The following is a 23,902-nucleotide window of genomic DNA, read 5'->3' as shown; positions in this document are numbered from 1 at the left end:
GCCATGATCCCAAGGGAATCTCTACGGTTGTCCTTCAGCTGTCTCAGCACCGTTGACACGCCAGTATTGAGGTTTTGCCTTGATTAATTCATTGCCCACCCTCCACCCTAAAGTGTGGGCTCCGAAAAATACACATCTAAAGGGTCAAAAGCCCAGGTAGACAGGTGCATCTTCCCCATTTGATAGAAACTGCATAATGCCAGGCACATCGCTGTGGGGAGTGAATTCCACATCTTAGCGGATGACACAAAAAAGGGGGGTAGCGTGGGGTGGGTGGGAGGCCATGGCTCCGGGCACAGATTTCTGGGGGGACATGAGGTGAGGCAATCAGGTGCACCCACAACAGGCTCCTTCATCAAGGCCTGGGCCATCGGGGGGCAAGGCAAGGTGCACCCGGGCTCGGCCTTCAGGGCTGGGGTGGTAGTGGCGCCTCTTCTTGTGACCAGCGAAGGAACACCCGTGTACCCCCCACCCCTGGGTTGGCTGAGAGGAAGGGAGTGTGGGCCCTGCTGCTGCTGCCTACTGAAAAGAAGTGAGAGGTTCCACCTGGACAGGGAGGGTGAGAGGCAGGCGGGAAAAGAGCAGTCACGTTCTCCGGTCAGACCATTGCGGCTCAGTTGCTCCGGTGGCGTCAGCGGTGAGGGCTGGGATGGTGCGGCAGGCTCTGTTCAGCCTCCATTAGGGCGGTTCATTAATTAATTTATTTGTCTGTGCATCTTATGGAGAGAATGCAAGCGGGAGGCAGGCAGGAAAAGCCTCCAAGAGCCACACACACCCTCCATGTGGCTCTTGCGGGCTTTTCCCCAGTGACTGGCCGCGTCAGTCCATTCTCCCTCCTCGTAGAAAAGCCTGCAGGAGCAGCACGCTCTTTAAAGGGTGCACCAGCTTCTACTGGCTTTTTTAGGAGGGGGAGGAATTCCCCAACCTCGTAGAAAGGCCCGCAGGAACCGCGCACCCTTTAAAGAGCGCAGGGCTCTTGGGGGCTTTCCCCGAGGAGGGAGAAGGGACTGACTGGATGTGTCAGTCCCTTCTCCCTCCTCATAGAAAAGCACACAAAAGCTGCACGCTCTTGAAAGGCAGCCCCTCAGTCCCCTCCCCAACCTCCTGGAAAAGCCCCCTAGGGCCACACTCCCTTTCACTAGCTGCGTGGAGCATGTGTGCGGCTCTTGGGGGCTTTTCCCCCCGAGGAGGGAGAAGGCCAGTCCGTCAGTGACAGGCTGCCCTTCTCCCTCCTGGGGAAAAGCCTGCAAGCACAGCACACACGCTCCACGCGGCTCGTAAAAGGGAGCGCTGAGCAGAGCCTGGGATGCATACAGGCTCTGCTCAGCGCTCCCTTTAAAAATATTTTTTTTCTTGCATTCCCCTTCTAAAAACTAGGTGCATCTAATGGTCAGGTGTGTCTTATGGAGTGAGAAATACGGTATATAGCTATATCTGAAATTTCATGCATATCAGTTAGTATCTTGACCCTCCTCCACGAAAATAGCTGTTTACTTGGCCGTTTTCCTATGTCGTGAAGGCTGAAATTTCAATTCAGCAGAGCAGGGTCAAGATATTAACTGGTATGCATGAAATTTCAGATATAGCTATATAATCCCTAGTGTAGTAAGATAAGACCTTTGGAGCAGGCATTTTTTTAAAAAAAGTTTTTTTCCTGAACCGCCCTAGCCCCCCTGCCCCATCCCGGCATGCCTCCCCCATGCTCCCACGCACCTCGGCCTGCCTACACCCACCTGGGCGCCGGCAACCCACGGTACGCCACTGGACACAAAGAAGGCCATCGCCCTACCTTACATGAGCAGGCAAGTCTTTAGCATATGCGCCACCAGGGTGCAAAGATCTGCCCAGCGCCACCAAATTTAGTTTAGCCCCCAAATTAACTTTTATTATGCTTATGTCAGACACCACGCTTACGCCTTATCTCTTGTTTATGAAAGAAAGGAGGAAAAAGAAACAAACTTTTTTATGTGCTCATTTATTTACAATACGCTTATACTTCAGTACAGTGGTACCTCGGGTTACATACGCTTCAGGTTACAGACTCTGCTAACCCAGAAATAGTGCTTCAGGTTAAGAACTCTGCTTCAGGATCAGAACAGAAATTGTGCTCCAGCGGCACAGCAGCAGCGGGAGGCCCCATTAGCTAAAGTGGTGCTTCAGGTTAAGAACAGTTTCAGGTTAAGAATGGACCTCCGGAACGAATTAAGTACTTAACCCGAGGTACCACTGTATACAACACCACCACACTTAAACTTATAAGTATTGTTTAGGCACCTACTTAGGAGAAACATCAGTCATGTCAAAGTTGCCGCTGACCCCGCTGTCGCATAGCAGCTCAATACAATACGTAACATAATATTTTGATGTAAGAGTTAATTTCATGTGCATGGTGCCGCTGAGAATGACAAGCGCCGCCGTTGTAAATGACAGGCGCTGCCGCTAGCGTGGCGCATCTTTGGTAAATGAGTGCACAAAGTCGAAAGTCCTTTAGTGAAACAGTAGGTATACATTTCAGTAATACCTAGGTATATATGTATTTTGTTTTTCTAGCTTGATCAAAATTATTATTTCATAACAGGTAGATGGTTAAGAGCTTGGGCGGCTTCAGCGGCGGGCATCTGGTGCCCCCCAGAATTTGGTGCCCGGGTGCCCCGCACCCCTTGTACCCCCAGGTAAAGACGGCCCTGTATGTGAGCATCTGAGGGCAGAGAAACCACTAAGAGAGTGGAGGTGGTCTTTCAGACATTTGGGGCCAAAGTCATTTAGGGCTTTAAACATTCACTTGAGTGCCTTGAAGTGGCTCCAGATTACCGTATTTTTCGCTCTATAAGACGCACCAGACCACAAGACTCACCTCGTTTTTGGAGGAGGAAAACAAGGGGGGCAAAATTCTGAATCTCAAAAGCCAGAACAGCAAGAGGGATTGCTGCGCAGTGAAAGCAGCAATCCCTCTTCCTCTTCTGGCTTCTGGGATAGCTGCGCAGCCTGCATTCGCTCCGTAAGACGCATACACATTTTCCCTTACTTTTTAGGAGGGAAAAAGTGAGTCCTATAGAGCAAAAAAATACGGTAGATCCCGTGAGTCTGCTCTGGAAGCTGAGGTCTGCACATTCCTCTTCCATCCACAGATTGTCCCCATGAGAACTATGAGCTCTAACCGTGAGCTGTGGCCTCTGAGCAGCAACTTCTTTGTTGGTTCACAGTTAAGCGTGGGGCCTGTTTGTTATTACCCTGAGCGCCCGTCTTTCAAAGTGTCTCGGCAAACATTATCCAAAAAAGGTCACATTAAAGCATTGCTCGTTGAAGTGGCTTGCAAAGCGCGAACCGCAATGCAGGAGTCAAATAAGAACAGAATAACTTGCCCCAAGGCTAGGGATGAAGGGGAGAACTTTGATTCCGTTCACATTTAAAGACGAAACGCCCAACTTTCAGAAACAATTCACAAACGGAAGCACAGCCATCCTTTGATATTGGCGATTTCCTTGATTTTGCAATGCAGTTGTGCATTGTGCAAAAATGCATATAAAGTGTGCATTAAAATGTACCTATTATAGAAGGTAGCATATGAAAAGCCATTTATACGTTGGGGAAATTCACCCACCCATTTCATTTCACAGTCTGTCTCCGGTAGTAGACAGCCTCCGAACCCCCACAAACACAGCATGGAGACAAACATTCCCCCCTCTCTGTCGCCAAAAGCCTTTAGCGCTCAGCGGTTATTTTGCCTTTCTATATGGCTCATACGCACTGATAAGACTTATTCTCCATGAATTGTTTTCAAAAGCCGTCTAAGCTGGCAAACCTTAATCAAGCGTATAATCCCATTCACAACCCACATAATTAAGCCTGGATTTCAGAATGAAAAGTCCAGTTATCCATTGCTTTTGGCAAACACTGTCTATAGTAGGAGAGAAATGGGGGTGGGGTGGGGAGTGGATCAGTCCAATGGTCCATTTAAGTCCCGCATCCTGTTCTCACTGGGGGGAAGCAGATGCTTGTGGGAAATTCAAGCACAAGAAAACTCTGCCCTCCTGCAGCTTCCAGCAACTGGTGCTCAGAAACATTACATTACAGAGCACAGACATTGTGGCCGTTAGCCATCGATAGCCTTCTGCACCATGAATTTGTCTAATCTTTTAAAGTCATCCAAGTTGGTGGCCATCACTGAAGAGTTTAACTATGTGCTGCATGAAGAAGTCCTTTTTTTAATCTGTCTAATAATAATGATGATGATGATTTATTGTTTATACTCTGCCCATCTTCCAACATTCATCATCACTGGATGTCCACAAGTCTAATGCTAAAAATCTAATTTTAAATTGTTGTAGAATGCCCCGGGACCTACTGGTGAAGGGTGAGCAATATTATTATCATTATCATCATTTATTGCTGATCAGTCCTGTTTAGTGCTTTTTAGGGTGCAGGCTTGCTTTACAAAATTCTCTCTCATCCTCAAATAGCCTATGCCAGTTAAAGGAAAAGGTGACTTTTGAAAGCTCTGTGGCTTCAAGAGGGAGTCAGAGGACCACAGAACAGGGCGGCTGATTGAAAATCTTACATGCAAGAGCAGCAAATCATCTCTGTGGATTTAACCCTTTGAGCTACGGTTGTCAACCTCTCTCAGTACCAAGGAAATATAGCAGGCAAATAGAAAGAGAACCCACCCAAGTGATGCTGACACTAAACCCCACACATACACTAAGGAAAATAATACATGTTTTACCATCACCACCCTATCTTTCTTCCCAACCTTAATACTGCATATAACACTAATGTCTCACAACAAATGTAACTGATTGTAGAAAACACAGCCTGAAAAAAGAGACAATGCACGTACTTTTGTAACCTAAGGAAATCTTTAATAAAAAATATATTTTTAAAAATAAGTGGTTGATAGATGCTACCTGGTTTAAGTCATTAAAAAAAATTATTTACTTTTTTAGATGTACATCTGTGGGCGGGGCTGTCTCGTTTTAATTGATTCCATGTGTGCCACTCTGGGAGTCTTTTTGGGTGAAGAGCTGGGTAAAATGCTCTCAAGTCATACCCTGGTTCTCGAACAGAATGCGTTCTGAGAGTCTGTTCAACTCCCGGAACCGTTCGTAAACCAAGGCGCAGCTTCCGATTGGCTGCAGGAGCATCCCACAGCCAATCGGAAGCCACAGAAGCCGTGCCAGACATTCGGCTTCCAAAAATTGTTCGGTAACCGGAACACTCACTTCTGGTTTTCATCGTTTGGGAGCCGAAATGCACGAGTTCCAAGGCATTCGGCAACCAAGGTATGACTGTTATAATGAAAATAATAGGCACTAACCACCACTGCAGTCAAACTTAAAAATGTCCACACCACCAGACATTCTACCCATGCTGACAAGGAAGCCACTTGGAGTGGCTGGGGTAACCCAGTCAGATGGGCGAGGTATAAGCAATAAATTATTAGTATTAGTATTAGTAGCAACGAAGGCAATTATTTGATGGGGGTTTTCAATTCTACATCAGGTATTGCACTGACCTGCCTAAAGAGGGAGCCAGAGAACCAGAGAAGCGGGCAGCCAATCAAAAGTCTTATGTGCAAGAGGGGCAATGGCATTTCTGTGGAATTAACCCTTTGGCTGCATTATTAGTAATATAAAACAAGGTACAGTTGTCATAAGTGGTCGATAGATGCGACCTGGTTTAAGTTCTTGATGTTAACCCCAGATGTGTGTGTGAGGCTACCCAATCACAAAAGAAATAATTTTGCACTTTCTCGGAGGCAAGCTCTTCCTTGTTGTTACTTTATATCATAAAATGTGTTTCTACCCAACTTTATCTGTTTATTTTATATACATATATTGCATTTATACCCCACCTTTTCCTCCTCAAGGTGGCAAACATGGTCCGTCCGTCCCCCGCTTGTTTAGTCCCCACAACATCCCTGTGAAGGCTGATCAGGGGGAGAGGCCATGACTGGCCCAAGGTCTCATGACCAAGTGGGAATTTGAACCCTGGTCTCCCAGATCCTTGTCCAAGATTCTAACCACTGTACCACATTCCCTCTCAATATTAGTCATAATCTAAGCAGATCCATCGAAATGAATGACCATGGGTTCATTCACTTCAACGGGTTTACTTTGAAGCGGTGGTTTTGTGGTCCACAGCTGGGTCCCTACCCTACAATAAACATCACCACATGCTCTCAAGTCACCCTCTGTAGACATGCTTGCATGATCCATGTAAAACATGATCCATGGAAAATTGCATGATCAAGAAAACATGGATCAAGTAGGTACAGTTGTTGTTGTTGTTGTTGTTGTTGTTGTTGTTGTTGGTACCCCGACATCTGGCTGGGTTTCCCCAGCCACTCTGGGCAGCTTCCAACAAAGATTAAAAATACATTAAAATGTCACACATTAAAAACTTCCCTGAACAGGGCTGCCTTCGGATGTCTTCTACCGAGAAGGCCCTCTGCCTGGTTCCCTGTAGCTTTGCTTCTCGCAGTGAGGTTAACCGCCTGAAGGCCCTCAGCTCTGGACCTCAGCGTCCGGGCAGAACGATGGGGGTGGAGACGCTCCTTCAGGTATACTGGGCTGAGGCCATTAACAGCTTAGCTTCCATATAAGAACATAAGAAGAGCTTGCTGGATCAGGCCAATGGCCCATCTAGCATGCTATGCTCACAGTGCTGACTCAGGTGCCCATGGGAAACCCTCAAGCAAAACCCGAGTACAAGAGCACTCTCCCCGTTCTAACATTATTCAGAAGCATTGCTGCCTCGAACCATGAAGGCAGGACATAGCCGTTGTGACTACTAGGAACCGATGACCTTAATCTCTATGAATTTCTCAAGTCCTCTTTTCATACCAGGTACAAAACACACCCATCTTCCATTGCACACAAATAGAAAACTGGTGCTGCAGATATTTCTCTTCTGGGGTTGGTCAGGTTTTGGTTTTTTTGTAGGTAGTAAGCCAGCTGGGAGTCTGCCTTCAGCCGGATTTGGCTCAACAGTGCCTAGCTGCCAACCCCTAAAAATGACAGATGATGCAACTCTGGCCTGAAACACACACACACAGCAGCAGCGGTTCAGGTGGTGAATGCTTGTGCAGGAGGTTGAGATGTTACCCACAGCCTAGTTTATCTGCATCCATTTATTTTTTTTACCAGCTGAACTTTTATTGTTTCCAAAACCAAAAATAAAAACATTGCTCTGTTTGATGAGTGGGGAGGGGCTTGGAAGGAGGTGTGGTCTTGTATAGAGAGGGGTGGAGTAAAAGGGGGATCTGGATTGGAGGAGTGGGACAGTGCCATGTCTCTCTCCACGCTGGAGGGTTGAGGGAGGGAGTGGTTGGTGGGGAAGGGGCTGCCACGGATTTTGCAGCTTGCTCCGTCTCCCTCTGGCTTCTCACTGCACCGCTTGCTCGTTGGCGCTGCTGCCAGAGTCCTGGGGCTTCATCACATCTGGGAGCTCCGGGGGGGGGGGGGCTGGAGAAGGGATCAATGTGGAGGGGCTCAAAGGCATCTTCACTGGCTCTGAAGGCCAAGCCAACTGTTGCTGGGGCCTGAGGTCGTGCTGCCTGGCTGGTGAGGCCGCAGTCTCCGAGGGTTTTGCTGTCATCCAACAGCTGGTCATCCTTGTATAGCCTTTGTTCTTCTGGGGGGTCTCTTAAGTATCCCCTCAACAATTCTTTTCAGCTCATACACCGTACTGGACTCCTTGGCGTCTGTGAAGATGGTCGTCTTGTGATGTCGGATCATTAAAAAGACGTCTAACCTCAGCCCAGACCCCCCAGAGAGGAAAAAGCAACAGAACCCCCAGTCATCTGCATCCATGTTTTGATATCCACCCATCTGCTCATTTTCTTCCACATTCTCCTTCTTGCTGGCACCAGACAAAAAGAACTAGGGAAGGAGAAATTAAGCCAGGTAATAATTGCCAGCCCTCCTTTGCTGTTCATGTATCTCAGGAACATCTCCGTGCTGCGTGGGGTGTGTTAAGGTCATGATCTTCCTCTGTTGTGCAACATCGAAACCTCCACAACAGCCTTAACAAGGAGCCGTGGAAGTGAAGCTATTTGAGGTGCCAAGTCCAGCCCTCGCTCTTTATTTTCTAAAAGCTGAGAAACTGTGGAGTATCACGCTGGCAAAAGATCTGCTTCCTGGAGGCTCAAGTACAGGCAACTCTAAGGTCCAAGAGGGCAGAACAAGCCTGTTAAGCAATTGGGGTCTTGGACAGAGTCAAAGTTCAAGAAAGAGACATAGCACAACCCTTCGTTTCAGCATTTTCTTTCTCATCCCGAACGCAAAAGCTCTCAGGCCCGTTGCGGTTTTCCGTTCCTCGAGCGTGAAAATGGAGAAGGGCTCCGAGGCAACGCTCACAGGCAAGGAAGGGGTAAGTTGCGGTGTGGTTTCGTAAAATCATAGAATTGTAGAATTGGAAGGGACCCGCAAGGGTCATGTAGTCCAACCTCCTGCAGTGCGATGAAAGCTAAAAAATCCTCAACAGATGACCACCCAACCTCTGTTTAAAAACCTGCGCTGAAGGAGAGATTTGTATCCCACCCACCATATTAAAAAACTATCATAAAAGTCTGGACCATCAGAATTATTTTAAATGGGTCTGTCACTACGGCTTTGCCCATAAAGTGCTGCTAGATGAGGGGCAAGGTTTACAAAGAAATGTCATTGTTCCTTGATAGCTGGGAATAACTCTCCAGCCGTTGGAATGCAATACAGTGGTACCTCGGGTTACATACGCTTCAGGTTACATATGCTTCAGGTTACAGACTCTGCTAACCCAGAAATAGTGCTTCAGGTTAAGAACTTTGCTTCAGGATGAGAACAGAAATCGTGCTCCGGCAGCACGGCAGCAGCAGGAGGCCCCATTAGCTAAAGTGGTGCTTCAAGTTAAGAACAGTTTCAGGTTAAGTACGGACCTCCGGAACGAATTAAGTACTTAACCTGAGGTAAAACTGAGGTAAAAAATGCATCACAGCCTAGAGAGGGTGATAACCTGCTGCTAAGGGCTGATGTGAGAAATAGTATCAGATTCAGTTGTGTAGTTCAAATTTGAAGGAGAAAGATAATTTCTGGATGGGGTTGACAGACCCTCCAAGTGTCCCTATTTTCCAGGGACACCCCTGATTTAGAGAAGCCATCTCAGTTTCTGATTTGATCCCACAATGTCCCACTTTTCCTTAGGTTGTCCCTATTTTGATTGGAGAAAGGTCTGAGGGTATGGTAAGGTCTCCCTATTTTCACTGGAGAAATGTTCGAGGGTATGGAGTTATCTGACCCGCCGAGCTGTCTGAAGGCAATCCTGTATAGGTAAATGGGTTGTTTTTTTAATGTTTAATGCTTTATTATGATTTTATGTTGGAAGCTGCCCAGAGTGGCCGGGGCAACGCAGTAAGATATGTGGGGTATAAACCGTAAAATTATCATTTTGGAATGAGACGTCTCTATTTCCATCAGAGAAATGTTGGAGGGTCTGGGCTGATTTTAAAATGGGATGCAGCCTTGAAAGGGGGTCAGGCACTGGTTGCTTACTGGAGATCTGCAGAGGCAGGACTTAGACTCAGCCTAGATTGAAAGCAGCATGTTGAGAATGAACCCCAACGGTTCCGGATTGAGATGTGGTGCAAATAGGTTAGCCCCACTATGCAAAAACCAGTGGATTGAAGCCTGAGGCCTTACTATTTCTGAGTCCTTCTGGGTGTGGGCTTCCTTTGCCTTAGTTTCATCAGCACCAGAAGAGTCTTGTCTTGCCAGTTGCACTTGAGTGTTGCAAAGGCCATTAGAAACCAAAAGATAGGTAAAACATCTGACCTCCAATGCTCACTAATGCAGCGTCTGCCTGGGGAAGGCGGTCTAAAAATGCATTGCTCTTCTGAAGACAGATTTCTGTTGGCCAGGTGGGAGAGTTGCCAGAGTCTGAATCTGCATCATCAAAGCCTCTGGAAGACAGGCTGGATCTCCTCCCTCCAGGCAAAAGTCCCCAGGCTGAGATGGAATCAGAAGTTTCCCAGGAACTGAAATACTTTATTGTCACTTGTACAACTTGTATACAGTGAGATTACACTGGAATGGAATGCTCACCACTAAGACTGAATCTTAGAAATTATTTTTATTAGCTAGGGAAGTGCTAGGGGCAATATGGAGAGCAGGATTTGCCCTTGGCTAGATCAGCATCGCTCAGTTCTTTACGAGTTTTCTTTGAATTGTAGAGTTAGAAAGGGACCCCAAGGGTCATCTAGTCCAAGCCCCTCATAGCTGTCAATGTTTCCCCTTTTTTAAGGGAAATTCCCTTATTCCGAATAGGATTCCTTGCAAGAAAAGGGAAAAGTTGACAGCTATGAAGCCCCTGCAATGCAGGAATCGCAGCTAAAGAATTCCCGCCAGGTGGCCTGAAAATAATGGTCACAACTATGGCTGTGCACACAATATAACTTTGAAAAACATCCTTTCCTTTATATACCGTGGTACCTCAGAAGTCAAACGGAATCCGTTCCAGAAGCCCAATTTACTTCCAAAATGTTCAGAAACCAAGGCACGGCTTCTGATTGGCTGTAGGAAGCTCCTGCAGCCAATTGGAAGCCGTGGAAGCCACATTGAATGTTCGGGTTCCAAAGAATGTTCACAAACCGGAACACTCACTTCCGGGTTTGTGGCGTTCAGGAGCCAAAACATTCGACTTGCAAGGCATTCGGGATCCAAGGTACGACTGTACCGAGTCAGACCATTGCTCCATTCTAGCTAAGGGTTGTCTCAGCCTCCTCGCAATGATTTCAGGCGTAGGTCTCCTTCCTGGAGACACCAGGGATTGAACCCAAGGCTTTCTGTGTGCAAAGCAGAAGCTTTAAGCACTGAGCTACAGCTCCTCCCCAACCTGATATAGAACCCTTCGTTTTATACCAGGCTGCAAGCTGTCCTTGCAGAAGGGTTTATTCTGAAATGCAATGCATTTGGGCATTATTAAAGCTCTTCCCTTTCAACAACACCACCCACAACTGGCGCCTTCGTGTCCCATGCTCCCCATACTTCAGCATTATTAAGTGCCAAGGAGTCTTGGTTTCAGATGCCAGCACTACATAGCTGACCATTAGAAAGCTGTGTCTATTAGCTTTTTTTTTTTTTAGCTGCCCTGAAGACTTGGTAGATGGGCATTATAAAAAAAGGTTAAAAAGACATGAATGAATAAATATTTTGTCTCCTGTTTCCATTCGCAGCTGCACTCCTGTGGTGCCCCCCTACCCACCCTAATTAAGAGCAGGAAGAAGGGTATAATCCTGCCCCACACCCAGGGAGACCTAAAAGTGCAAGCAACCTAGCACATGTCAGGCGCTTATTCTTTAAACAAAGCCTGGGCATCCTTCCAACAATTATTTTTAGCATTCTTATATCACTTTTTGATGCCACAGAAATGTTATATTAAATAAAAATAAAAATCCTTATTGTATAATAAACCCTGTGAGGGAGGGCAAACCCAGAAAATCTTTCCCACTCTTTCCAGAGCTGGCATCTGAATTTTAAACCTAATTTGCAAAAAAAATATATCTAAGTAGCTACATTTTCATTGTTTTTTCAGTGTGGTGCAGTGGTTAGAGTGTTGGACTATGACATGGGAGACCAGGGTTCAAATCCCCACTCAGTCAGTTAGACTGACTTACCTCACATGGTTGTTTTTGTTGTTTTTGGAAGAACAGCATAAATCATTCAGTGTGTTACTTAAAGGTTAATCCTGTTATTATCCATCAAGAAAGGTGCTTGAGGTGTAGCTTAGCAATTAGCCAGACTGGCATGATGCTTGCTGAGGTAGCATGAATCCTGATTGGCTGTGTTGTTCCGAGGGAGTTTCTTTCCTCTGTGTGTTTGTTTGAATGTCTCCCTGCTGTGTACAAGGCCTGGTGTAAGAAAGACAAAAACCTCTGGCCCTTTTCATCTCAAATTATATGCTGTTTTCTGCTCAAGTTTCCTTGGCAAAGCATTGTCAGGATTCCTGTTCTCTCTGGACTCCTATCCTCTAGTGCTTTGCAGGATTGCATAAGCAAAGTCGCAGGCCCAAGAAATTGCAATGGAAATGTCAACAGTGAAGGAGAAAGCAGCCGAAGAGCAGGAACGGGAAGCAGCTAGGTTCACAAGAGGTGAAGCTGAACCACACACACACACACACTTATTTTCAGTTTAAGGGAAACTTCACTGAGCTAAAATACAGTGGTGCCCCGCAAGACGAATGCCTCGCTAAACGAAAAACCCGCAAGACGAAAGGGTTTTCCGATTTTTAGCGGCTTCGCAAGACAAATTTCCCTATGGGCTTGCTTCGCAAGACGAAAGCCCATAGGGAAATCTCCGGGGACAGCGGGGAAGCGCAGCGCGCCTTCTCCTCTGTTCCCGGACCTGTCCTGAAGGCTTGTGGTGGGAGGTCCGGGAACAGAGGAGAAGGCGCGCAGCGCTTCTCCTCTGTTCCCGGGGCTTGCGGTGGGAGGAGGGTTTTTCCTCCCCACCGCCAACATTCAGAACAGCATTCTGAATGTTGGCGGTGGGGAGGAAAGCCCTCCTCCCACCGCAAGCCTTCAGGACACTAAGTTCAGCTCCTGGGTCAAGCACAGCTGAAGCCCCACACAGAGCATATTGCAGTAATCCAATCCTGAAGGTAACCAATGCATGAACTACTACGGCCACATTTTCCTGGTCAAGGAACTGAGGGGGGTGTGGCCTGGGAAAACTCCTGAGGGCCAGATAAAAGAGCCATATTTGGCCCCCGGGGCCTAAGGCTCCTCACCTGTGCTTCATTCAGTGGCTGCACATTCACCTGAGTGGACCCAAGAAGAAAAAACAAGCAAGGCCCGTGATTAGTGTGAAATAAGAACTCGTTGCCCTGGAGATACCGAGTTAATTAGGGACTCTGATTACCTGTCATGTTTTCCCTGGATACCTGCCTGCGTTTCCATTAGCTCCCAATTTACAACCGGCAATTGATTTCTAATTGCACTGGGGGCCTGAGGAGAGCTGCTCAGGGGCAAGGCTGTGAGATTTACAGGCAGGCAGATCTGAAGTTCAGAGATTTATGGCTCAAGTGGAGCGGAAGGGAACTGGTAGCTGTTGTGATATATACCGTATTTTTCGCCGTATAGGATGCACTTTTTCCCCTCCAAAAATGAAGGGGAGATGTGTGTGCGTCCTATGGGGCGAATGCAGGCTTTCGCTGAAGCCTGGAGAGCGAGAGGGGTCGGTGCGCACCGACCCCTCTCGCTCTCCAGGCTTCAGGAAGCTCTGCGCAACCCTCGGGAGACCAGCTCCGAGGGTTGCGCAGAGCTGCCTGCAGTCCCGGGCTCAGCGCAGCTCTGCGCGGCCATCGGGAGCGGGGCACGAAGTCCCGCCCCGCTCCGGATGGCCGCGCAGAGCTGCCTGCAGTCCCGGGCTCAGCGCAGCTCTGCGCGGCCATCGAGAGCGGGGCACGAAGTCCCGCCCCGCTCCGGATGGCCGCGCAGAGCTGCCTGCAGTCCCGGGCTCAGCGCAGCTCTGCGCGGCCATCGAGAGCGGGGCACGAAGTCCCGCCCCACTCCGGATGGCCGCGCAGAGCTGCCTGCAGTCCCGGGATCAGCGCACTTCTCCCCATCGCCAGCCCCACAAGCTCAGGGGACAGCGGGGAGGCAGAGCGCGCCTTCCCGCTGTTCCCCGACCTGGTTCTTCCAGCCCCGCACCTGGGGGGGAAATAAATTTTTTTTTCTATATTTCCCCCCCCAAAAAACTAGGTGCGTCCTATGGGCCGGAGCGTCCTATGGGGTGCAAAATACGGTAGGTTTGAAAGATAAGAAGAGTTGCTATATAACCCTGCTGTGCACCCTGAGCTCAAATGTTCCCAGGGGTAGGCAAACTAAGGGCCGGGGCCGAATGCGGCCCAATCGCCTTCTCAATCCGGCCCACGGACGGTCCGGGAATCAGCGTGTTTTTACATGAGTAGAATGTGTCCTTTTATTTAAAATGCATCTCTGGGTTATTTGTGGGGCATAGGAATTTGTTCATTTCCCTCCCCCCCCCAAAAAAAAAAATAGTCTGGCCCACCACATGGTCTGAGGGACTGTGGACCGGCCCATGGCTGAAAAAGGTTGCTGACCCCTGGTTCAGCCAATACAGCAGAGCAGGCCAGTAGGTCTTTGATTTCTGCATTGCAGGGACTCTCCTTCCTTGGAAGCTTCTAAGCAGAGGTTGGGTGGCCATCCGTCATGGATGCTTTAGCTGAGTTTCCTACATTGCAGGAGGTTGTACTAGAAAGATCACCCTTGGTGTCCCTTCCAGCTCCATGATTCTACGTTTCTTTCTGCTTCAACAATATCTCATTATGTTCCTATCATTTTAGGTAATTGTATTTTGTATGAATTATTTTTAAAAACTATAAATAAAACATGTTCTATTTACAAACAAAACATTTAAATACGGTAGCTACCTTTCTGTTGGTAGGATGGGGGGGTATGAGCATAGCCAAGCTTTTTGTTAGGGGGGCAGAATCTCAGATTTGCATTGAATTTTACTTATTTGGCTACGCCCATGGGGGGTGGGGACAGGAAGGAAACCAGGTCGGAAGGGGACCACGGTCGAAAAAAGGTTGTGAAACACTGAGTTAAACCACTGTGTCAGCAGCGCTGAAGGAACTTCCCTGAGGCACAAGCCTGGGCAGTGTGTATGGGGGCCCTGGGCTGCCCAGACAGCAAGATAATAATAATAATAATAATAATAATAATAATAATAATAATAATAATAATATTTTATATATACCCTGCCCTCCCCGGCCAGAGCCGGGTTCAGGGCAGCTAACATCAATAAAATGACAGTAAAAACGTAATAGGGGGAAAAGAGAAGGGGAGAAACCAATTTAAAATACAGGTTAAAATATAGTTTAAAATACAGCCTCATTTTAAAGTAGCTGATAAATCAAGACCATAAGGGAAGGGAAACATAAGGGTCAGACTGAATCCAAACCAAAGGCCAGGCGGAACAGCTCTGACTTGCAGGCCCTGCGGAAAGATGTCAAGTACTGCAGGGCCCTAGTCTCTTGTGACAGAGCTTTCCACCACGTTGGGGCCAGTGCTGAAAAGACCCTGGCCCTAGTTGAAACCAATCTATCCTCCTTGAGGCTTGGGACCTCCAAAGTGTTGTTATTTGTGGACCTTAAGGTCCTCCGCGGGGCATACCAGGAGAGGCGGTCCCTCTCAGCCTCACCAATGTGGTCCAAAGGATGGCAGAGCAATACTGCCTCCGACACTGGAGGCGGGAAAACAGCCATCATGGCTAGTAGCCAGGGACAGCCTGAACCTCCTTGAATCGGTCTAGGCCTCCTCGTTGGAAGTCCTCCAAGTGAGTGGCCATCGCTGCAATATACAATTGCCTGCCCATTAAATTGTCGCGGGGGAGGTTGTGCAAAAAGGAAAGCGTTTCCGTCTTTGGCAGCTATATTGCAGGCTTCATCCAGAAAAGACTGGACCTCCCTGCGTGATCTTTGCCACGCAGTCCACAGGGAGCAACCCATATCAAAGCGACAGTGTAAAGTCTCCCTCTGATTGCTGCCCTCCAGTGTTATTACTGGAGTTGTGTAGTGATAGGAAGCCCTTGAAAGCCCATCTGATCTTGCTCTCTCAGCCAACTATTTCATGTTTTCTTCAGAAGAACTCGTGATCCTGTGTGTATCTAATCTTGTGTATCACCAGCCCTCATAATAGTGTTTTAACAGCAAGTTACCGTAATAGTCCCAATAAACCCTTTTCTTTCTTTCTTTCTTTCTTTCTTTCTTTCTTTCTTTCTTTCTTTCTTTCTTTCTTTCTTCCTGCTCTAAGACTGGGATGGAGACCCCTTGCCCCCTCCAGAGGTTTTCATTTATTTATTCTGCTCATAAAAATAGGTCTATGTTGACACCTCCTATGAAATATCAAGGCCGTTTACACCACTAAGAGAAGCAGTGTGGTATAGTGGTTAGAGTGTCAGACTGGGAGTTGGGTTCAAATCCCCATCTACTAGCCATGATGGAGCAATGGGTCTGTGTGTCTGGCTATTAACCAGCAGGTTGGTGGTTTGAGCCCAATCAGGGATGGCTGTATGCTGGATTTCCTGCATTACAGGGGGTTGGACCACATGACCCTCAGGGTCCCTTCCAACTCTATGATTCTGTGGCTATGTCCCACCGCCACTGTCCCTTCCAACTCTATGATTCTACGCCTATGTCCCACCGCCACTGTCCCTGAAGGCATTATGTCCCTGAATACCAGTTGCTGGGTCAATATGGCTAACCTGATCCAAAACACCCACCCACCCACCCCACTCACACATGAAAACAAAGATCACCACAGCCAATCACAAACAAACAACCACACCCTAGGCCAACCCCAACCTCTCTCACCACCAAAGAAACACAAGTGAATAGCAGAGAACCTGCACAAGCGACGCTGACACAAAACCCCACATATATTAAGTACAGTGGTACCTCGGGTTACATACGCTTCAGGTTACATACACTTCAGGTTACATACGCTTCAGGTTCCAGACTCCGCTAACCCAGAAATAGTGCTTCAGGTTAAGAACTCTGCTTTAGTGTGAGAACAGAAATCATGCTCCAGCGGCGTGGCAGCAGCAGGAGGCCCCATTAGCTAAAGTGGTGCTTCAGGTTAAGAACAGTTTCAGGTTAAGAACGGACCTCCGGAACGAATTAAGTACTTAACCCGAGGTACCACTGTAAAATAGAAACATCGCCACCCGACCCCACCCCCACTCACCTTTCCCCCCCTCCACCTCTTTCCCCCTTTTCTTCCTAATGTCTCAACAAATGAAAGTGATCTGTAAAAAATGTTACTTGGAAAAAAGAGAGAGAGAGAGACATTGCACATACTTTTGTAAACCAAGAAAATCTCCTCAGGTCCTGCTTGCAGGTTTCCCAAAGTAAGCATCTGTTTGTCCACTGTGAGAATAGGATGCTGAACTAGATGAGCCATTGGCTCTCATCTTAAATTCTGAATCCGAATCTTTTAGATCTGAATACAAAGTCAATTTCTACCCTTCCGGACCCAACTGGGGGTGTTCCAGAGAGAGGCTTAGTATTGCAAATGGATCTGTCACAAATAGATCTTTGGCAAAAAATAAAAAAAATAAAAATAAACAGTAACTGAACAAATCTTCTGTAGAAAGGGTAAATCAAGATTAAAGGTGGTGGGTTTTTTTTTGGGGGGGGACAGGTTAGCATGTTGATGCTAACAACACTGCAATATCATCATCATCATCATCATAAGTAAGGGGCACAGATCCTATAATAAACAGCCAGCTCTGGAAGCACTTTGTAGTTCAAATTGTTTCAGTTGTTCCTCAGGACCCTCTGTGATTCCGCACCAGGTCAACTACATTCTGTTGGAAGAGGCTGCGTTGTGAAATGTGCCTCAAATTAAGCAATTAAGCAAGATTGGCAGATTTTCACTGCTGACTAAGAAGCAAGCTTAACTGGGGAAGGGGAGGCAGTGCCCTTTAGACAGTAGAAATATTTTCTCTGCTCGATTCTGAGGTAATGTCTCCTCAGACACTTCCTTGCTTGTATCTATAGCCTTAAGGTACTGTTACCAGATTTTTTTCAATGAATCCAGGGGACACTTTTTTTAAAAAAAAAAAGCTGAGTAGCAAGGGGGTGTGTATGGAAGTGAGAGCTGGACCATAAAGAAGGCTGGTCACCGAAGAATTGATGCTTTTGAATTATGATACTCTTGAGAGTCCCATGGACTGCAAGAAGATCAAACCTATCCATTCTGAAGGAAATCAGCCCTGAGTGCTCACTGGAAGGACAGATCCTGAAGCTGAGGCTCCAATACTTTGGCCACCTCATGAGAAGCGAAGACTCCCTGGAAAAGACCCTGATGTTGGGAAAGATGGAGGGCACAAGGAGAAGGGGGCGACAGAGGACGAGATGGTTGGACAGTGTTCTCAAAGCTACCAGCATGAGTTTGACCAAACTGCCGGAGGCAGCGGAAGACAGGAGTGCCTGGCGTGCTCTGGTCCATGGGGTCACGAAGAGTCGGACATGACTAAACGACTAAACAACAACAACAAAGCAAGAGGGAGTCAGTAGTGGGGATGGTGAGGCAAAAGACCCTGGGCCCAAGCATACATACCGGTACATATTGTATAAAGGTGCCAAGCCCCTCTTTCACACCCTGTGAAACATAAATGCACAGAGTTTTTAAAAAACTGGGCAACGGCTGGCCAGCTGCGATTCCCAAGCCTCCCCCGATCAGTCAAAACAAAGTGGGAAGGGGACAGGAGATCACACAAGACACATCATATGCGCACAAGACACATCATATGGGGACCTCTGGTGAGGAAAAATGGTGGGCGCCACTGCAGCGAGCAGCTCCTGAAGCCAGCCAGAGCCAACTGCGCTACCAGGCTGGCTCCGAGCTGCTGAGGCTGCCGCTGCCACATTTCCCAGGGACAGATTTGCAAATCTGGGGACAGTCCCCGGGAACCAGGGACGTCTGGTAACCCTACCTTAAGGGCTAGGAACTTCATTCACAGAATCATAGAACTGCAGAATTGGAAGGGACGCCAAGGGTCATCTAGTCCAACCCCCCTGCAATGCAGGAATCTCAACTCAAGCATCCATGACAGATGGCCATCCAACCTCTGCTTAGAAACCTCCAAGGAAAGAGAGTCCATCACATTCAGGGGAAGACTGTTCCACTGTCAAACAGCTCTTGCCATCAGAAAGTTCTTTCTGGTGTTTATCTCCTTTCTTGTAACCTGAAGTCATTGGTTCAAGTTCTGCACTCCAGAGCAGGAGAAAACAAGCTTGCTTCATCTTACGTGTGACAGCCCTTCAGATATCTGAAGATGGCTATCATATCTCTGCTCAGTCTCCTCTTTCCCAGGCTAAACATACCCAACACCCCCAACTATTCCACATAAGGCTTGGTTTCCAAACCCTTCATCATCCTGGTTTGCCCTCCTCTGCACACATTCCAGCTTGTCAACATCCTTCTTAAATTGTGGCACCCAGAACTGGACACAGTACTTCAGGTGTGGTCTGGCCAAGGCAGAATAGAGTGGTACTATAAGCCTAGGGCTTGCTGATCGGAAGGTTGGTGGTTCAAATCCCCATGATGGGGTGAGCTCCCATTGTTCGGTCCCAGCTCCTGCCCACCTAGCAGTTTGAAAGCACACCAGTGCAAGTAGATAAATAGGCACCGCTCCGGCGAGAAGGTAAACGGCGTTTCTGTGCGCTGCTCTGGTTCGCCAGAAGCGGCTTAGTCATGCTGGCCACGTGATCCGGAAGCTGTCTGTGGACAAACGCCGGCTCCCTTGGCCTATAGAGCGAGATGAACATGCAACCCCAGAGTCATCTGCAACTGGACCTAATGGTCAGGGGTACCTTTACCTTTACTTTTTAACTTTCATTGTTCGAGACAGTATACAGTACTTCTATTGATTCAGCCTAGAATAGTATTAGGCTTTTTTGCTGCTGTATCACACTGCTGACTTGTGTTAAGTTTGCGGTCTACTAAGACCCCTAAATCCATTTCACATGTGCTACTGGCAAGCCAATTACCCCCCATCTTATATTGGTGCAGCTGGTTCTTCCTGCCTAAGTGCAGAAACTTACATTTGTCCCTATTGATGTGTGTGTGTGTGTGTGTGTGTGTGTGTGTGTAATTAAAATTCAAAAGGTATTCTTTTCTTTGTCGAACCTTGCTGGATGCAGCTGAGAAATACACAGGGCCCTACCCTGGTGATTATTCTGCAGATATTTACATAGCACCTTTGAAAGTGGGGAGAGAGGGATGCATTCTACCGCTCTCTGAATGGATCACATGACCTTTTTACATAAGAACTTGGCTTGACTTGGCTCCAGAAAGCAGCTGAGCAAACATTATGCCAGGTACTATGTGTTGATGGTGGAAAATTAAAAAAGAAAAAGAAAATCCATTGCCTTCGGCAAACACGGAAGAACACAAAAGAATGAAAGGCAACCCTATCTAAATATTATGTTAGCATTACGGTTGTTTTAACACATAGGGTCGCTCCTTTCTTGAGGCTTTTGGAGATACTGTAAAATAAATATGGCAGGGCACTGGGAAAACACAAGAGGTCTTTTCCTCCAGTATTTTACAGAAGAGAAAGAAAAGGTGGCATTCACTATGTCAGGGCTGGCTTAGCTATGTTTAGATGTTTGCTACCGAAACAAGTTAAATGCCCTCAATCCTGGAGCAGTGTAGCAGTAGCACTGAATCATAGCTGTCAACTTACAGATTTGAAAATAAGGGACCAGCAGCCTCAAAAATAAGGGATCAGCAGCCAAAATAAGGGATTTTAGACCACCAACTGAAATACGAAGTTAAAAGGGACCAGATAATTTGGGAAAGCAGCGCCAGTTTTTAGCCCTTCGTTTCCAGAGGTTGCTGCTCAAGACACCAGCTGATGAAACACTGCAATTAAATAACTACAAGCAGCAACCACTTTTCGCGCAAAAGGAAGTCCAAGCTACGAAGATGCTGCTGCAGTTCTGTATCTTTTCTCTCGTGCTCCATCTGCAGCTCTTAGTTCCATCAGGCGGGGCGGGAGGAGGGGGGGGAAATAGCACCCAAAGTAAACCCGCAGATCAGACCATCTATGCTAGTCTACCACTACAAATCTATGGGAGAAGCGCTTGCGGTCCTTCCTCCGCTTTCCCCCTCTATGGTTAGCCCTTGGAACACCTGCCTGCGCCTCCACCTCCTCTCTCTGAACTGCTTTCTCTATGGTTGCCCTCGCTCTCCTCTCAAGGCTCCTCAGCAATTCATAGGCCGCGCCAGGCTGCCCATCTCATCCGGGTCCTTCGGCGGCGCAGCCACAGTACGGTCTAGCGGGAGTGGCGGGAGTCAGAGGGGAGGCCCCAGGCAGAGGCACTCAGTTCGGCGGCTGCGAGGAGGATGGCAGTGGAAGGGCCTGAGGCTCCTGCCAGTCCCGGCAGGGAGGGGCTCCCGGGGGCCGAGGCTGGTGAGAGGAGGCCGGAGGGGGGCGGGCTGGGCAGCCAAGCAACACAGTTGGATCCTCCCTCCTCCCTGGCCGGCAGGGAGGGAGGGAGAGGAGCTGCTTCCTTTGAAACCCAGGAAATTTAAGGGATATCATCAATAAGGGACAGCAGCGGGACACGGCGCTGGGATAAGGGAGTTTCCCGCCAAATAAGGGACAATTGACAGCTATGCACTGAATGAGCAATAATAGACTGTGATATTGTTTGCTAATTTTAATCGCCCAATACCTGTCGTTTCTTATTTCCTCCCCTTTACAACTATAGGGGGTCAATGCCCCAGGGAGGCAATGGAGATCAGGAATGGTCTCTATCAGGGATGAGGAACGTTGTTTTTTTCAGGCCGGGGGCCACATGTCAATGGTGAGCAGGGCCAGAGGCAAAAGTGGATGAAGCTACAGATGTGACTCTGTGGTTTTAACACACAGCGCCCTCCATCCATCCAGGCATGCAAAAAGGCTTCATCACAGTTCAGTGATGCCTTCCAGCCAGAGGAAATCTCTCAAAGGGGGCATGGAGCAAAGCCACTGAGGGATGTGGCCTGACAATGGAGGGTGTGGCCTGGGAAGGGGGCATGGCCTGGGAAGAGTCCCGAGAGCCAGAGAGAGGTGTGCAAAGGGCTCTGTTTGGCCCCCTGAGTTTCTCCAGCCCTGATGTTTATTATGATGCTGAGACTGGAGGAGATATTAGGAGTAGGACTAGCAGATATCTGTCTATCCTTCACTCTGAGGTCCTGGGTTGCAACCGTTTAAAATACAACTTTAACAATAGTCTGAAACAAATTACAATCTCAGGAACAGGGTGGGTCCTTAAGACATTATTTTTTGTGTTCTCCCTCTCCAGGTGGGTGGCAACACCAAAACAAGCTTTTTCACGGCGGGCTACCTAATTGTGTAAACCTCTCCCCAAGACGGCACTCCTGGCACCATCTTTATCTACTTTTAGGTGCCAGGCAAATATATTTTATTTCCACTCTAATTTATTTAAATAATATTTTTTATTAAGTTTTTAATTATACATTTTAAAATAAACATTTTACAAACTTTAAAATATCCATTGACTTCCCTCCTTCTCCTCCCATGGTTCATTTTACATATCATGCTTTCCTGCATATTTTACTAAGCCATTCAAATCAGTTTTCCACTTTTACACCCATCAAAAATTATTTACTCTGTTGAATTTATCTTAGTGCTGCCAGCGTTTTCAGCTGTATAGTTATTTTCCATATATTCAATAAATGTTTTCCACTCTTCTTTAAATATATGTTCTTCTTGCTCTCTTATTCTGTGTGTTAAATCTGCAAGTTCTGCATATTCCGTCGACTTAAGCTGCCAATCCTCTTTAGTTGGGACGTCGCTCACTTTCAATTTTTGAGCTAACAAAACACAGGCCATGGTTGTTGCATACATAAATGACCTTTTCTGACACCTAGGAATTTCTGTCTGGAAAAAGGATCCTGGTTTTTTGAGGAGAAAGTAGTTTTAAACATTATTTTTTCAATTCATTACAAATCATTTCCCAATATACGTTTACCTTTTCACATGTGCAACTTTTCACTCGGAGTTTTGGCCCTTTATTTAAGAATCTTAGCCAGAAGAATCATAGAATCAGTGATGGGTTTTAAGTACATTCTGTAGCAGATAGGCAGCTCGTACAGTTGCTTTAGCACAGGTGTGATATGACAGGGGGAAATTCAACAGCAGGGCTATTTCCAAGCGATGGAGGAAGCTGCAGCTGTTGCTCAGTCCAGTTTGCAGGTTCCTAATGCATGGGTCCATGTAGCCAAGATGCCTCCATCCAGGAAAGGGGGTAGCTGGTTCACCTGCTGAAACTGGCAAAAGGCGCTTTGGACCACAAAGGCTACCTGAGGCGCCAGCGACAAATATAGATCAAGGTATACCTCCCAGCTATGAATCTGCTCCTTCAGGGGAATTGCAAATCCACCAGGTGGATTGCCCAACCGATGCAGCTTTTTCCATTGCTGGGAAACAGAACTACAATTTACCGTATTTTTCGCTCTGTAAGACGCACCAGACCACAAGACGCACCTAGTTTTTGGAGGAGGAAAACGAGAAAAAAAATATTCTGAATCTCAGAAGCCAGAGCAGCAAGAGGGATCGCTGCGCAGTGAAAGCAGCAATCCCTCTTGCTGTTCTGGCTTCTGGGATAGCTGCGCAGCCTGCATTCACTCCATAAGACACTTGCTCCATAAGACGCACACACATTTCCCCTTACTTTTTAGGAGGGAAAAAGTGAGTCTTATAGAGCAAAAAATAAGGTCATTTCTGCTTGTCATCATACTACTTTTGATAGATGAACTGTTTAGTTAAGTGTTGGAAATCTTTTTCCAGAGCAAAGAAAAAAGAAAATAAAAAAGCCATAACTGGTGATACAGGGCAGATTTCAGCTGCAACACAACCCCATAAGAATTAGTGGTGGTTCCATGATTCAGAGCTGGAAAGTCATATACCAGCCTGGAATGTATTATAAAGTAATTAAGTTCAGAGGAAAGAAAGAAGCTGGCTGCAAAGCAAAAGAATTTATTGGCCTCTTGTAATCCTTTGTGCTAATAGGGTAGGTTTTCCCTCCCTATCACACTTCCTGGCTTTGAGGCAAAAAAGAAGCAAATGTGAGAAGAGATGGCAAGATTATTCTGTACTTTTTTCTTCGTCTTTTTTCCTTTTTCATCCCCATCATCACATTGATCACACAAGCCTAGTCTTTAAAGGAGGAAGTTCAAAGGAATAAGATAACAGGATTCTATGAAGCAGCCAAATTACAATCCACCAGGAAGTGCAGCACAGCCATTTGTGGGTTTAAATCAGACTAAGGATGTTGATCGGAATATAGGTGTCAATTAGCAGCCTCTAATGCCAGAATATCTGTGCTG

General features: G+C 47.2%; 2 protein-coding genes and 1 pseudogene across 2 annotated transcripts in view; 2 read left to right on the top strand and 1 right to left on the bottom strand.

The window, feature by feature from the left end:
- Positions 1–23,902, top strand: part of ENO1 (enolase 1) — a 167,372-nt gene that overhangs the window by 54,392 nt on the left and 89,078 nt on the right. The window lies entirely within an intron of this gene.
- LOC128420326 (elongin-B-like) lies at positions 7,135–7,811 on the bottom strand (annotated as a pseudogene).
- LOC128419761 (solute carrier family 2, facilitated glucose transporter member 5-like) overlaps positions 8,034–23,902 on the top strand; it is a 45,812-nt gene continuing 29,943 nt past the window's right edge. Inside the window, exon 1 of the mRNA XM_053400856.1 lies at positions 8,034–8,370. Coding sequence (XP_053256831.1) covers positions 8,329–8,370 — 42 coding nt within the window. The 5' untranslated portion in view covers positions 8,034–8,328. The remainder of the gene's footprint in view (positions 8,371–23,902) is intronic.

Source organism: Podarcis raffonei, chromosome 8 (assembly GCF_027172205.1).
Source record: "Podarcis raffonei isolate rPodRaf1 chromosome 8, rPodRaf1.pri, whole genome shotgun sequence".
Lineage (NCBI taxonomy): Eukaryota > Metazoa > Chordata > Lepidosauria > Squamata > Lacertidae > Podarcis > Podarcis raffonei.
This window is presented reverse-complemented; position numbering and strand designations above follow the sequence as displayed.